The sequence below is a fragment of the Coturnix japonica genome, chromosome 38 (genome assembly GCF_054131305.1).
Source record: "Coturnix japonica strain WE chromosome 38, WE-NBRP24, whole genome shotgun sequence".
Classification (NCBI taxonomy): domain Eukaryota; kingdom Metazoa; phylum Chordata; class Aves; order Galliformes; family Phasianidae; genus Coturnix; species Coturnix japonica.
In genome coordinates, this window is record NC_140700.1 from 1,909,997 (window position 1) to 1,924,962 (window position 14,966).

At 59.0% G+C, this 14,966-nt stretch overlaps 1 protein-coding gene across 12 annotated transcripts in view; it reads left to right on the top strand.

Annotated features, from left to right (window-relative positions):
* The window catches only part of NAV1 (neuron navigator 1), a 45,771-nt gene extending 31,999 nt beyond the window's left edge, over positions 1-13,772 (top strand). For 8 of the 12 annotated variants that reach the window (XM_015884821.3, XM_085527087.1, XM_085527094.1 and 5 more), the window contains 25 exons: positions 112-409; positions 800-1,493; positions 1,709-2,158; positions 2,352-2,393; positions 2,552-2,703; positions 3,342-3,512; positions 3,953-4,005; positions 4,199-4,222; positions 4,306-4,383; positions 4,558-4,641; positions 4,739-4,850; positions 5,114-5,235; positions 6,863-7,059; positions 7,150-7,312; positions 7,412-7,586; positions 7,679-7,776; positions 7,866-7,961; positions 8,095-8,254; positions 8,347-8,582; positions 8,665-8,819; positions 8,955-9,026; positions 9,350-9,546; positions 9,687-9,805; positions 9,952-10,149; positions 10,636-13,772. In XM_015884821.3, the coding sequence (XP_015740307.1) occupies positions 112-409; positions 800-1,493; positions 1,709-2,158; positions 2,352-2,393; positions 2,552-2,703; positions 3,342-3,512; positions 3,953-4,005; positions 4,199-4,222; positions 4,306-4,383; positions 4,558-4,641; positions 4,739-4,850; positions 5,114-5,235; positions 6,863-7,059; positions 7,150-7,312; positions 7,412-7,586; positions 7,679-7,776; positions 7,866-7,961; positions 8,095-8,254; positions 8,347-8,582; positions 8,665-8,819; positions 8,955-9,026; positions 9,350-9,546; positions 9,687-9,805; positions 9,952-10,149; positions 10,636-10,731 (4,242 nt within the window). In that variant the 3' untranslated portion in view covers positions 10,732-13,772. Of the gene's footprint in view, positions 1-111; positions 410-799; positions 1,494-1,708; positions 2,159-2,351; positions 2,394-2,551; positions 2,704-3,341; positions 3,513-3,952; positions 4,006-4,198; positions 4,223-4,305; positions 4,384-4,557; positions 4,642-4,738; positions 4,851-5,113; positions 5,236-6,862; positions 7,060-7,149; positions 7,313-7,411; positions 7,587-7,678; positions 7,777-7,865; positions 7,962-8,094; positions 8,255-8,346; positions 8,583-8,664; positions 8,820-8,954; positions 9,027-9,349; positions 9,547-9,686; positions 9,806-9,951; positions 10,150-10,635 lie in introns of those variants that run through there. The other 4 variants (XM_085527088.1, XM_085527089.1, XM_085527090.1 and 1 more) reach the window with 4 other exon arrangements.
* The last annotated feature ends 1,194 nt before the right edge of the window (positions 13,773-14,966 follow it).

Below are 14,966 nucleotides of genomic sequence, written 5' to 3' on the forward strand. Positions count from 1 at the left end.
AAACCAAGGCATGGCGGAGCCATGGCACAGTGATGCGGTGGGGCTGTGAGCACCCATGGGTGCCCCATGCCCCCATCCCCTGGTGCACCCATGGCTCCGTTCTGCCCACAGCTGCGCACCGACTCGGAGAAGCGCTCGCTGGTGGAGAGTGGGCTGAGCTGGTACGGGGACGCGGACGACAAGGCGCCCAAGAAGCTGGATTACGACAGCAGCAGCCTCAAGATGGAGCACGGCTCCTCCAAGTGGCGACGGGAGCCTGCAGAGAGCTGCGAGGAGAGCTCCAAGGGTGGAGAGCTGAAGAAGCCGGTCAGCCTGGGCACACCCGGCTCCCTCAAGAAGGGCAAAACCCCACCGGTGGCAGTGACCTCTCCCATCACCCACACGGCCCAGAGCACCCTCAAAGTGGCAGGTGAGGCTGGGATGGGGCAGAGCATGGCTCCTCTGGTGGGGAGGTGGTGGGATTAGATGGGAAGAGGAGAGGTTACAATTAGATGTGGGGGGAAGTCCTTTATTCAAAGCATGGTGAGGCCCTGGCACTGCTGCCCGGAGCTGGGAGTGCCCATCCCTGGAGGTGCCTGGGGCCACAGACAGGTCCTGGGCAGCCTGAGCTGGGGGTGGGCACCCAGTCCATAGCAGGCTGTTGGGGCTAAGTGATCTTTAAGGTCCCTTCCAACCCAACTGTTCCTTCCTCTCTGCCATTTCTGCTTTCCCATCTCCATTGCTGCCCTCAGCTCTGAATCGTTTTGCACCCAGTTGTCCCGCAGACCTCCCCGCTCACTCATCCTTCCTTCCCCACCAGGCAAACCTGAGACCAAAGCCACCGACAAGAGCAAACTGTCGGTGAAGAACACGGGGCTGCAGCGCTCCTCCTCTGATGCTGGCCGCGATCGTGTCGGCGATGCCAAGAAACCACCCTCAGGTCTCACACGCCCCTCGGCCTCCAGCTCCTTTGGCTACAAGAAACCAGCCCCGACCACTGGCACTGCCACTGTCATGCAAGCTGGGGGCTCAGCAACACTTGGCAAGATCCAGAAGAGCTCCGGTATCCCTGTGAAGCCAGTCAGTGGGAGGAAGACCAGTCTGGATGTCTCCAACACGGCCGAGCCTGGCTTCCTATCCCCAGGGGCTCGCACCAACATCCAGTACCGCAGTCTGCCCCGGCCGGCCAAGTCCAGCTCCATGAGTGTGACCGGCGGCCGCAGTGCTAACCGGCCCGTCAGCAGCAGCATCGATCCCAGCCTGCTCAGCACCAAGCAGGCCAGCATCACAGTGTCGCGGCTCAAGGAGCCATCCAAGATCGGTGCTGGCCGTGGCACACCGGCCCCTGTGAACCAGACGGATCGGGAGAAGGAGAAGGCCAAGGCCAAGGCCGTAGCGCTGGACTCTGAGTGTGTGACGCTGAAGAGCATCGGCTCTCCTGAGAGCACCCCCAAAGCCCAGGCCAACCTCCCGCCGGCGGCCAAGGTGGCTGAGCTGCCCCCCACCCCCCTCAGGTATGGCCCTCTGAGGTCATCAAGTCCAACCATCAACCCATCACCAGCATGCCCACCCATAGTGTCATTAATGTTGGAGAAGACCTCTAGGATCACCAAGCCCAACCCATGCCCACCAAACCATGTCTCTCATTGTCACATCTGTGCTTTTGAACCTTTGGGGTGCTGTGCCCAGTGTCTGCTCTCACATTGTCTCATCCACTTTTTTCCCCCAGAGCGGCTGCCAAAACCTACGTGAAGCCTCCCTCGTTGGCCAACTTGGACAAGGTCAACTCCAACAGCCTGGACTTGCCATCCTCCACTGAGCTGCATCCCCCACACACTGCCAAGCTCCAGGACCTGCACCCAGCTGGCGGGCACCTGACACCCTGCTTCAGCCCCAGTCCTGCCCCCATCCTCAACATCAACTCGGCCAGCTTCTCCCAGGGCCTGGAGCTCATGGGCGGCTTCAGCGTCCCCAAGGAGGGCAGGATGTACCCCAAGCTCTCTGGTCTGCATCGCAGCATGGAGTCCCTGCAGATGCCCATGAGCCTGCCCAGTGCCTTTTCAGGGGGCAGCACCGCCACCCCCAGCCTTGCTGCTGTCCCCCCTGCCAGCACAGAGGAGGAGGAGGAGGCGGGTGAGCTGGGCTGGAGCGGCAGCCCCCGGCTTGCACACCTGGACAGGTATGGGCAGAGGGTGGGCAGCAAGACTCAACCCCATAACCCTATCCATGGTCATCTTCCTCTGGCATTTGCTTGCTTCAGAGGCTTGTTCTGGGGGTAAATGCACATCCCCCTCCTGTCACCCAGCCCCTGGCTGCATCATCACATCCCCCTGACCATGCAGGATGGTGACTGATCTTCCCTTCTCTTTCAGCACCAACCGTGACAGGAACACGCTGCCCAAGAAGGGACTGAGGTAAAAGGGTCCACATGGCTTTAGGATGGCACCAGGGAGGGTGGATGGGTGTGCAGAGCACCCAGAAGTAGGGGGCTGGCTGTGCTGCAGGGCTGGCGGGCAGGAGATGGGGAGGTGTCCACACCATCCACACCATCTCACTCGGTGTTGTGCTCCAGGTACCAGCTGCACTCCCAGGAGGAGGCCAAGGAGCGCCGCCACTCGCACACCATCGGGGGGCTGCCTGAAGCAGATGATCAGCCAGAGCTGCCCTCACCACCCCCTGCCCTCCCCATGGCGCTGGTTGGGAAGGGTCCGCTCACCAGCATCGGTCAGTGCCCACTTCCTCCTTGTGCCAGCCTCTGTGCCCCAATGCCCTGGTTCATTGCTGGGACATCTCCCTGCTCCAGAGCCTTGGGTTGATGTTTTGTTGTTGTTTTCTTGGCGCACCTCAGCATCCCATGCCTTTAGCCCCAGCAACGTGCTGAGTTGTAGCTGGGGGCCATTGGTTTTGCTTCAGGGCATCCAACTCATCCTCAGAACCCTGCCCACAGCTCCGCACTCCTCTGGGGGTGCAAAGTGGAGTCTTGATGTGTTCTTGCTGGGAGCTGTGTGTTCTTGGAGGGTCTGGGGGACTCATGCAGAGGGATTGGGGCTGGTAGCAGGTGATGGGGTGCATCCTTCCTGCACCCGGAGGTGATGGCCTCCTGCACAGTGGCACTAACTGTGCCCCAGCTTGATGGATTTCTCAGCTCTGTGTTCACCAGGAGGCATTACCTTGGGTGCAGCTTTCCAGTTTTCCCTGCGTAAACCTGCTTTTTAGCTTTCCTCCCATCCTCCTGCTTTGGGACTGCAATCCCTGCTTCCTTTCCCCATCCCTCCTCCCCAGGTCCGCTCCCAGCCCTACTTTCCCATCCCGATCCCCATACCCGGCTCTGACCCTTCCTCTCCCCTCCCTTCTCCTTGCAGTGAGCCCCACTGCCACCACCACCCCGCGGATCACCCGCTCCAACAGCATTCCCACCCACGACTCCACCTTTGAGCTGTACAGCACCTCCCAGATGGGCAGCACCCTCTCCCTGGCAGACAAACCCAAGGGCATGATCCGCTCGGGCTCCTTCCGGGACCCTGTGGATGACGGTGAGAGTGTGCTTGGGATGGAGGGGCTGCGGGGCTCCCCAGACCCTCACCACTTCTTCTGGGCTCTGCTGGAAGGGGCTGCTGCATCCAGACATCAGCATCAGCGCAGTGCATCCCAACCCACGCAGGTGCTGCTGGGCAGTTTGGAGCCCTGCTGGGTGGCTGGAGGTACCCGGTGGCCTTGGCTTGGCACCTGAGATGGGGAACCTGAGCATCCAGCATAGGTGGCAGAGCCTCAGGCTCAGTCAGAGCAGGTGGAGGGTGCTCCCTGCCATGTGCCCAGGCAGGAGAATGCAGGCCAAGTGCCAAGGAGCGGGCAGTGTCCTAACAGCACTATCCCTGCTCCAGGCTCTTTGCAGAGCCCCTGTGGCATTATCCTATGCCTTTTAACCCCAGGCAGCGCTCAGTCTCTTGACACACTGGGTTTTGCTGTGTTGCAGTTCATGGATCGGTGCTGTCCCTGGCCTCCAGCGCGTCCTCCACCTACTCCTCCGTAAGAGCTGCCGCCGGGCTGCACCTCCTCATTGCATGGCTATGGGCTGGGGGGGCCCGGGTGGGGAAAAACAATGCTGAGCTATATGGGGGGGCTCCGTGCATGTCCTCTGTCCCGTGCTGAGCCTGTCTGCGCCTCGCTGCCCTCCTGACTGCCTGCCTCTGTCTGTCTCTCTCTGCTCTCACGCTGCCAGGCTGAGGAGAAGATGCAGTCTGAGGTGAGCCCGTGCCCAGCGCTGCTACCCGGCCCCAACCCACAGCCATTGTGAGCACCTCTCACCCCTCTGCTCTCTCCTTGCAGCAAATCCGCAAGCTGCGTCGTGAGCTGGAGTCCTCGCAGGAGAAGGTGGCCACGCTGACATCCCAGCTGTCTGCTAACGTGAGTTCCTGCAGGACCTGTGGGGCTGATGCTCACCTGCACTCTGGTTCCCCTTAGGAGCTGACCTGCCATGGGCTCTACTCTGGGCACCTCTTCCTTGCCCCAGGAGGAGTCCCCTTTCCTGCCCTTTGCTCTGGGGCTGCAGGTGCTCACCCTTCTCTCCATCTCTCCCAGGCCAACCTGGTGGCAGCTTTTGAGCAGAGCCTGGTGAGCATGACGTCCCGCCTGCGGCACCTGGCCGAGACCGCCGAGGAGAAGGTGGGTGGGTGCTCGGGGGGTCCAAAGCTGTGGGTGCTCTGGGAGTTCTCCTGCACCACTGAGATGCATTACACAACTCCTGGCTCTGCTCTTGCAGGACACGGAGCTGCTGGACCTGCGGGAGACCATTGATTTCCTGAAGAAGAAGAACTCAGAGGCCCAAGCTGTTATCCAGGGTGCCCTGAATGGCACCGAGGTTGCGCCCAAAGGTAAGGCATGGTGGGCCACCAGGGGGCTGTGACCTCAGGGGAGCAATGTCTGCTCTGTTCTTGTCCCTGGGACTTGGGGTCACTGTCCCAAATGATGTCAGCACCTCATGTCCCCATCCTGCATGGTTCAGGTGGGTCAAGGGGAGAAGGGATGGACTGCAGGGTGGGCTGGGAGTATGTGATGGCTCTGGCTCTGGGTAGATGCAGTTTGATCGCTCCCTTCTTGGTCTCTCCCACTCTCTGCCTTCCCTCAATGACCCCAGAGCTGCGCATCAAGCGGCAGAACTCCTCTGACAGCATCTCCAGCCTCAACAGCATCACCAGCCACTCCAGTGTCAGCAGCAGCAAGGACGCTGATGCCAAGAAGAAGAAGAAGAAGAGCTGGGTGGGTTGGGCAGGGGGCAGGCAAGGGGAGGGGGTGTGGGATTTGCCTGGGCTCAGCTCTATGAGTCAACTGCCCTCAGTCCATCATGGCCTCGTGGTGTTGGTCCCCTCTGTCCCCTGGGGATAGCACAGGTGAGGAGCACATAGCCATCATGGGTTCGTCACGTGCTGCCTGGGGCCAGGACTTTCCCAGCTCCTCCAGGAGTTTTCCAGCCCTTATCCCTCACAATTGCTCCTTGTGGTCTTTCTCACCCATCAGCTCTGTGGGCATTGGCCTGGGGCTCTGCAGGCTCTTGGCCAGGTGGCCCCGAGCTGGATGCATGATTAAGTCTTCCTTTGTTTTGTTTCTCTTCCCCCTATGCTGACCTCATCCCTTTTTTTCCAGGTGTATGAGGTAAGTCCTGTGCTGTGCCCTTCACCCCATGCTGTGCCTGCCCTGGGTGCTCACTCCATTTCGTGGGAAGGCACTCATGACATGGAGCATCCCATCCATCCCACTGGCACTAACCCCAGGGCTTTGTGCTGTGCAGGCCTTGGCTGCTTTCTGCAGTGTCAGAACTCAGAGTGGGGCTGAACCTCCTGGGCAGCTTGGTAGGGATCCCTGGGGCAGGATGGGTTCCTGTCCCACAGATGGGGACCTGTTGCCCCAGATGAAATCTGTCCTCTTCTGTTTGGGGCAGACATCACAGCTATCCAAAGGCAGCTTTGCACAGGGGACTCTGCAGCCCTGATTGATATGGTGCTGCACATCTGCCCTCATTGGGCTGTGCACCACATGCCACGGTGCCCAGGGGCCCAAAGCTCCTCAGCTGGCCCCAGGGGTGACCCCCAGTCTGCCAGTGAGGCTGAGTTGCTCTGTTTCCCCAAGGGCCCATGTAGGTCGCACTGCATTATTGTCAGCAGCAGAGCCAGTTGCTCAGCTTGGATTTTGCACGAACCATCCCATCCATCCCACTGTGACATTTTTGCTTCAGGGGGATTTCACTGCTCAGCTTTCCCAGAGCCAGTGGGAGGTGGGCCTCATCCTGTCCACTCTCCATCCACTTCCCACTGAACAGACCCCCAGGGGGGATGCACTGTGAGCTCAGTGTCCCAGAGGTGGGATGTTTAAGCCATGGTTTGGCCCCTGCACAGTGTCCCTCTGTTCTCCCCAGTCTTTCCCACTCACCTGTCTGCTGCTGTGTGTGTGCTGTGTGCATGCTGCATGCCTGCCGTTGTGACCCACACCTCCAGGAGGATGCAGAGGGTCTCGGGGTGTCCTGGGACCTGGCTCTATGATGGCTGGGCATGCTGCAGTGTGCTGTTCCCAAAGTGCTGCTTGCTGAGTTGGCTGCTGGGTGACTTCCAGGATGGAGTCTGCTCTTTTGGGATGGAGCACAATGCTGGTGCAGTGCCCCAGTGTGGGTGCTGGTGGGGGAGCCTGGCTGGAATGTGGGTCCTGTGGTTGGTACTGGTTGGGATGGCAGCTGTGCCAGCAGAGTGGGGTGGTGGTAGTGGACAGTCCTGCCTCAGTGGTGGTCCTGGTGTCACTGGTCCCAGTTCAGACTGCCTGTGGGCCTGGGCATGAGGATGGGCCGGAACTGCATTTGCAGGGCTGCCTGTAACAAGAGCGTTTCTGTCTCCTGTAGCTGCGTAGCTCCTTCAACAAAGCCTTCAGCATCAAGAAGGGGCCCAAGTCGGCCTCATCCTACTCGGACATCGAGGAGATCGCCACGCCGGACTCATCAGCCCCATCCTCCCCCAAGCTCCAGCACGGTTCCACCGAGACCGCCTCACCTTCCATCAAATCCTCCACCTCCTCCTCTGTGGGCATCGACACGGCTGAGTGCGTGGGGCAGGGGAGGAGGGCTGGCTGTGGGGTGAGTGTGTGTGCCCACCCCAGCCCTGAGCACACCTCGGTCTCTCCCTGGCCCAGGCTCTTCCAGGCACACAGTGAGGGTGAGCCAGAAAAGAAGGAGGTGTCAGAGCTGCGTTCAGAGCTGTGGGAGAAGGAGATGAAGCTGACGGACATCCGCCTGGAAGCCCTCAACTCAGCCCACCAGCTGGAGCAGCTGCGGGAGACCATGCACAACATGCAGGTAGGGGTGGCTGAGCTCCTTAAAGCCGTGCTGCAGCCCCTGGGGCACAGCCAGCACACAGCTGCTCATCCAGCCCATCCTATGCTTCTTCCCCCCCAGCTGGAGGTCGATCTCCTGAAGGCAGAGAACGATCGGCTCAAAGTGGCTCCGGGTCCCTCAGCGGTGCCAGGATCCATTCCTGGCCACATCACCAGCACGTCAGCCTCCTCTTCCCCACGGCGCTCGCTGGGGCTCTCCCTGGGCCATGCCTTCAGCCCCAGCCCAGGGGATGCTGGTAGGGGTGGTAGAGCTGCCTGTGCTGATGGCTGTGCAGGGTCTGGCTCAGGCTGGATGTAGTCAGACCCCCCAACTCTGCTTTGTCCCCAGATATGTCTCCTATGGATGCCATCAGTGCTGGCACCCAGAAGGATGAGCTGACGCTGAGGATCGTGGTGCGCATGCCACCCCAGCACATCATCAAGGGGGTAAGCGTGGGCTATGCAGGAATCCCAACCTGTCCCTGTGGGGCAAGATATGGTGCTCCAACTCCACAGACCTCTGTCTTGGCTCCTAGGACCTCAAGCAACAAGAGTTTTTCTTGGGCTGGACCAAGGTGAGCGGGAAGGTGGATTGGAAGATGCTGGATGAGGCTGTCTGCCAGGTCTTCAAGGTAGGAGCATCATGACTCCTCTTCTGACAGCCTTCCTTTTGCGCTGCTTCTCCTTGCCTGGGTCCTTAATGGGGAGTTTGGGGAGCTGCTGAGCGCCACTTGTCCTCTAACAGGCCCATCTTTGTCTTCATAGGATTACATCACCAAGATGGATCCTGCCTCCACGCTGGGGCTGAGCACCGAGTCTGTTTATGGCTACAGCATCAGCCACATCAAGCGGGTCCTGGACACGGAGCCGCCAGAGCTGCCACTGTGCCGCCGGGGCATGAGCAGCATCGTGGTGACACTCAAAGGTTGGTGAGCGGAGAGGCTCCATGGCTGCCCCATCCTCCCTCTATCCCCTTATGCCAATGGGTGTGAGTGGGACCTTCATCCCTCCCTGCAGGCTTGAAGGAGAAGTGCGTGGACAGCTTGGTGTTCGAGACGCTCATCCCCAAGCCCATGATGCAGCATTACATCAGCCTCCTGCTGAAGCACCGGCGGCTCATCCTCTCGGGACCCAGCGGCACCGGCAAGACATACCTGACCAACCGCCTGGCTGAGTACCTGGTGGAGCGCTCAGGCCGGGATGTCACCGAGGGCATCGTCAGCACCTTCAACATGCACCAGCAGTCCTGCAAGGTGAGGGACCATCTCCATTGGCACCATTGTGCTGCTGTCCGTCTTGATGCTGATGCTGTATGTGATGCTTCGTTGGTTGCAGGACCTGCAGCTGTACCTCTCCAACCTGGCCAACCAGATCGACAGGGAGACGGGCACGGCGGATGTGCCGCTGGTGATCCTCCTGGATGACCTCAGTGAGGCTGGCTCCATCAGTGAGCTCGTCAATGGTGCACTCACCTGCAAGTACCACAAATGGTGAGAGCTGTGCTGTGTCCCCATCCAGCACAACCTCCTGGAGTCAGGGTGGCATGGCCATGTTATGTGCCTGGCTCTGCTGTGGCTGGGAGTGACACAAGCTGCTTTTTCTCATCAATCCCATCTCTCACTCAGCCCCTACATCATTGGGACCACCAACCAGCCTGTGAAGATGACCCCGAACCATGGTCTCCATCTCAGCTTCAGGTAGAATCATAGATTATCCTAAGGTGGAAGAGACCTATAAGGATCAATGAGTCCAACTCCTGAGGACTGTGCGTCCCTGGGGAGCATTTCTGTGGGCTTGGGGAGGCCAGAGGCTGTCACTCCTTGCCACTGGGGAGCCTGATGAGGACCAAGCCCCATGCCCTTCCCTGCCATCCCAGAAGGGTCTGATGGCCTCATCCCCGGGCTTGGGCCATGCTAGGGTCCTAAGAGCTTCTCCTAAGGGTCTGGGGACTGTGATGGGTGCTGGGGAGGTACTGTGGTATGTAGACAGCCCCATCCCTGATCACTTGGGTCTCCCCCAGGATGCTGACCTTCTCCAACAACGTGGAGCCAGCCAATGGCTTCCTGGTGCGCTACCTGCGGCGGAAGCTGCTGGAGTCAGACACAGACGTCAACGCCAACAAGGAGGAGCTGCTGCGTGTGCTGGACTGGGTGCCCAAGCTCTGGTACCACTTGCACACCTTCCTGGAGAAACACAGCACCTCCGACTTCCTCATCGGTATGGCCAGGCTTAACTTTTTCTTCCACATCTTCTTTGGGTGCAGCTTTGCTGTGTTTTCCTTTGGGCTTTGCTGCCATGGGGCAGTTGGCTGGAGCCAGGGAGCCTGGCTCCCATCCTTACTCTGCCTCCTCCTGCAGGTCCCTGCTTCTTCCTGTCCTGCCCCATTGGAATTGAGGATTTCCGGACCTGGTTCATTGACCTGTGGAATAACTCCATCATCCCTTACCTGCAGGAGGGGGCGAAAGATGGGCTTAAGGTACCGAGCGCATCCTGGCACATAGGGATACAAACCAGGACCCAGTTTGGAGTTGTTGGCACCCAGGGTGTGCTGGCACAGTGGTCCCATGGGGTTGGGTGGAGGTTTGGTGTGCAGGTACCACCTCTTTTGCCCCCTGCCTGCAGGTCCACGGGCAGAAGGCAGCCTGGGAGGACCCTGTGGAGTGGGTGCGGGACACCCTGCCCTGGCCATCAGCACAGCAAGACCAGTCCAAGCTGTACCACCTGCCCCCGCCTACCATTGGACCCCACAGCACTGTCTCCCCCCCCGAGGAGCGCACCGTCAAAGACACAACGCCCAGCTCCTTGGATGCAGACCCCCTGGTATGGCTGTGGTGTACCAGGTGCTGGCATGGGGGGTGGGTGGTGCTGGTGGAGGGAGAGCAGAATGGAGTTGAGCATTGCTTTCCCAGTTAGTTTTTGGTGTAAAAACACTGACTGGGTGATGCGGAAACGTTGGGTCATCATGGGTGAGTGCAGGATGACGGTAATCTTAGAGTCATTAAGGTTGGAAAAGACCTTAATTGAAAAAGTCCAACCACCCAACCCATCCCCACTGTGTCCACTCCTAGAATCATAGTGATTCCTTAGCAAACCTTAATGATTCTGAGGTCACCAAATCCCATCCCTCCATGCTCTGTAGCCACATCTCTGTGCATTCTGAGCCATAGACACCAAGGCCAGCCCGTGATGGTGGGGGAGGAAGGGTTTGCAACATGCATTGCTTTACACTGTAGAAGAGCTTCCCGGGGTGGGCTCTTTGGGAGGGCAAGGAGATCTGGGCTGCATGCCATGCACTGCTCCCCACAGATGGCCATGCTGCTGAAGCTCCAGGAAGCTGCCAACTACATCGAGTCTCCGGACCGTGAGACCATGGTGGATCCCGACCTGCAATCGACTCTGTGAGGCACGGACATGCTGGCCCAGGTGCAGGGGGTGGCCACTGGGCTGCCCTCCTCCTCCTCCTCCTCCTTCTCTGGTAGCCTGGAGTGCAGGGCTGGGGCTGGTGAGCGGTGAGGAGCAGGACCCTGAGCATACCTGTGCAGCATGGGGAAGCTCAGCTCAGCCTTGGGAGAGTGCGAGGCTCCGTTTCTTCTCCCCCTCTTTGAGGGTAGGAGAATCCTGGTTTCTCTTCTTGGTTTTTCTGTCTCTATTGCAAACTCTCGGGTTCTGGGGCTGGGGGGAATTGCTACAGCCAAGCCCCCACTCCAGGGAGCTGCAGGATGGGCCCTGCGTGGGGCAGGGACCCCGTGGGAGCCCCCTGGGCCAGAGCTGGGGGGTAGGAGGAGTGTGTGGCCGTGTCTGTCTGTCTGTCCGGCACCGTGCTCCCACTGCTCTCTTCGTACATTCCTCATTTAACCTTGTTTGGCAGCCACTGCGCCCAGGACAACCCAATAAACCCCGCTTTGGTTATTTTATTTTACTATCCCCCCCCCCCTCCCCTCCCTTTTTCTTTAGACCGAGTCCAGACTTTGTTTTGCTCCCTTTTTTGTTCTGCTTCTTTCTTTGCTCTCCTGGGTCTGAGCCCATGCTCCAGTGCCCATCGCTTCCCCAACTAAGCTTCTCTGCTTCCTTTTGGTTTCCTTTGCAGCTGTTGGTTCCACCACTTCCCCTCCTTCCGTCACACAACTGGTGCTCACTGGACAACCTCCAGTCCCCAAATCCACCTCTCCAGTTGCCTCATATCTTGGCTGGGATGGGTCTGGTGGTGATAGTGGGGTGCACCCGGAGTGCCCTTTTGCCTGGAGGCCCCCTCCCCAAAAGCACAAGGCAGAGTCCAGCCTTGGGCAAGGGGGTGTCATCAGACTGCCAAGGGACGGCACAGTGCCATGGGGTAAGGCATGGCAACCTGCTCCCTGTCCCCTCTCTGCTGCCAGAGTGGGTGACACGGAAGGGCAGAGCCATGCCTGAGATTGTCCCCATGCCTCTGGTTCACCACTGCCCCATGGGGTTTCATGACCCCCCAAGCCCACCCCGTGCCCTGCAGCTGCATAGAGCCCTCTCAGCATGGGCTCTCCATACCCACACTGGTGCTCTGGGGACATTCAGCTGGGGCCATGTGTCCCCTTGGCCCTATGGTGCAATGTCACAGGCGCTGCTCCCTGCACTGCCTTAATCCCTGGGGGTAGGGGGCACGCAGGGCTGGATTGGGGGGGAGGTATGGCCACAGCCTGTATTCACTGCCTCCAAAGCCAGCTGGGCTGGGACCGTGGTGCTGGTGCATTGCTGAGCACTGCCCCACTGGGGCACCGCTGCCTTTGGTCCCTTTAGAGCCCTTCCCTTCCCCCTGGCCCTATAGAAGGTACAGCACCCTTTAGGGGAGCAGTTCCCCAGGGCTGCTCTGCCCCCCCCCACTGCCTTCAGGGACCCCAACCCACCTCCCTGGTGCTCCCTGTGCCCCCCGCTGCCCTCGGTGCTCTCCTGCCCGCGCAGCCCACCCGCCGCGCGCGCCCCATGGTGCTCACTTCTCCGTCTGTCCCACAGCCTCCCCGCTGCCAGCCCCCCCTCCACACAGGGCTGTCCCTTCCCCACTCTGGCTTGGACGTTAGGGCTTTCCGTTTGCCTTCTTCTCTTGTGTTGTCAGCTGAGGACTCGCTGTAAATAGATCCGTAGTCGAACGCCCTGCGTGAGTTGGCGGGGTCCGACCCTGCGCGTCTTTATCCTTTTTTTGTACTCTGTGATAACTGTGCTGTGCTGACTTCTTTTCTGATTGTACCAGGTGTTGGTTCAGCAGCAGCTCGAGGCTGGGGACCTGAAATCCCCTCTCATCCCTCCTTGGGGCCCTGTGCCCTGAGGATGGGTCCCAAGCACCTTTGGGTGCCCTGAGGAGCCCCGCAGTGCACAGCGTTGGTGCAGCCTCACAATAGGATTTCAGCCCTGGAACCACCACGGAGCCACCAAACTACCCAAGAAACCCTCATGGGGCCACATATTGCAGTGTCCGCTTTTGTGACCCGTGGGTTTGCCCCATAACCTGCTGGTGGGGACCCCTAAACCCTGTGGGATAAACAGCACCTACAGCCAAGCTGTGGGTGGGGGGGGATCCTAATGGGGGTCCCTCATCTGAAGGGGACTAATGTTGGTGGCTCCTGTTGGTGTCCCCAAGCACGGTTGCATCCATGGGGGGGGGTTGGGGACCAAGCATCCTCCCAGGATGCCCACCCCCACGGGTCCAACCATTGCACTGCCCACCCCCAGGGCTGCCTGCCCCCCCCCCCCCAGCTGTCTGTTGTCCCCATAGGGACACTGTGCTAAGGCTGCCTGTTGGCCCCAAGGTGCCGTCACCCCAGAGGTGCCTGCAGCCCCTTGGAGCACCAGGAGCCCCCCCCCCCCCCCATCCTCGAGCTGCTGCCACCCAGTGGCCTGAACCTTACAATTTTAGCTTTTTTTCTATTAAAAACAAAAAAAAGAAACAAACCTTTTTTAAATTAAATAAAAGACAAAAAAATGGACAAATCCCTGTTTTAGATGACCTGTGTAACTGACTGGGTTTTGTGTTTCTTAACTGCATGGTGTTCCTGCCGAGGGGTTTTATAGCACTTTTTAAATCTCTCTTTAAGATTTTGGTCCAGATTTCTACTGCTCTCTCTCTCTCTCTCTCCTGTCTGTCTTTGCTTTTTTTCCCTCGCCTCCAAGTTTGTAAACTCGCTCCGTTTTATACCTGATGTGGAAACCCAACCTCCCCCCCCCCCCAATGTTGTACATAGCTGCGGGAACAATCAGAGGGAACAAACACCATCTGGACTCTGCCACCATTTGTCGTTTTTACTTCAAGAAAGTTACACGAGGAAGCCAGGAAAAGGCTTGAGGATATCGTTCCAAAGGACAGTAACCAACCCAGCCCTGCACCAAGTCAGCTCCTGCTGCCCACGCCGCCCGCACCACCCGGCATGTCTCTCTCGGTCGTCTGTCTCACACCACTGGGTTCAATAAAGTTATCTCCTGTACTGCCTGGCTCTGTGTCCTCTGTCACTGCACACAGTGCCCCAAACCTAAGGGTTAAGGGTAATGCTACACCTGGTTGGGGCCGTAGTTGCTCTGCACAGTGCTGGGAAGCAGCTGAAGCCCCTGCATGGTGCCCCCAGGGCTGTTTTCCACTCCAGAGTGCTATGCCAGAGAAGGAAAAATGCTCCTGAAGCTGTGAATTAACACTGACGCGCCCCTAATGTGGGGTCTTCTCATTGACCCCCAGGGCTGAGCACAGGGATGGAAACAACCAGCTACCATCCTACTGCAGCAACTGTGGGGTGGGACTCGGGCCCCTCATCCCCAGAGCACCCCATACAGGTACAGCAGCATCTGTGGGATAGTGCTGAACTGGGGGTAGGTGCATCACTGCCCCACACAGCTACAGCAGTGACCTCAAGAGACCACTGTGCCCACTCCAGGTGCAGCTGCACCCAGTATGGGTATGTACTGCTGTAATGTGATGAGAAGCACAGTAACAATAGCAGGGTGGCAAAGTCCTAAGCTACAGCAAATGAGGACAAGCCCAAATACAGCAACAACAGACACAACAGAAGGGAAAAACTGCTTACTTTTGGAAGGCCTCCAATAGGCAGAGACCTCCAGCAAGATGCTCGCACCTCCACTGCCAGCCCTTAAATGAGGGCTGGGATGGGTGGAGCCAGGATCCACCCCATCACTCAGGTCCATTGCACACACCTGAGCTCAGCCCTGCCTTCCCACCAGGGGCTCCATCACTACTCCAAGCCCTGTCAGCATTTCCACTACAGGGTATGACAGTGGTAAGGATGTTACACCACCCCCCATAGGTATGGCAGCACCCATGGGGTACTGCAGCACACCATCAGCCTATATAGGTACAGTGACACCCATGGGGTACTGCAGCATGTGGTGTATGGATGCTGCAGTACCACAGCTCCATACAGACAGCAGCACCTATAGGAACCTGCACTACTGAGTCGAGCAGTGCCCCATACAGGTCAACCATCATCCTATATAGGCACAGCAGCACCCATCTATAGGCACCTCATCATCCCATAGGCACAGCTGGGGGACCGCAGCGCTGCCTGTAGTTACATCACCATCCCATATAGGTACACCACCACCTGCTCCCAAGGTGACCCCAACCTTTCAGCCCTCCACGTCCCCTCGGAGCTGCAGGGAAGGGCTTAAGG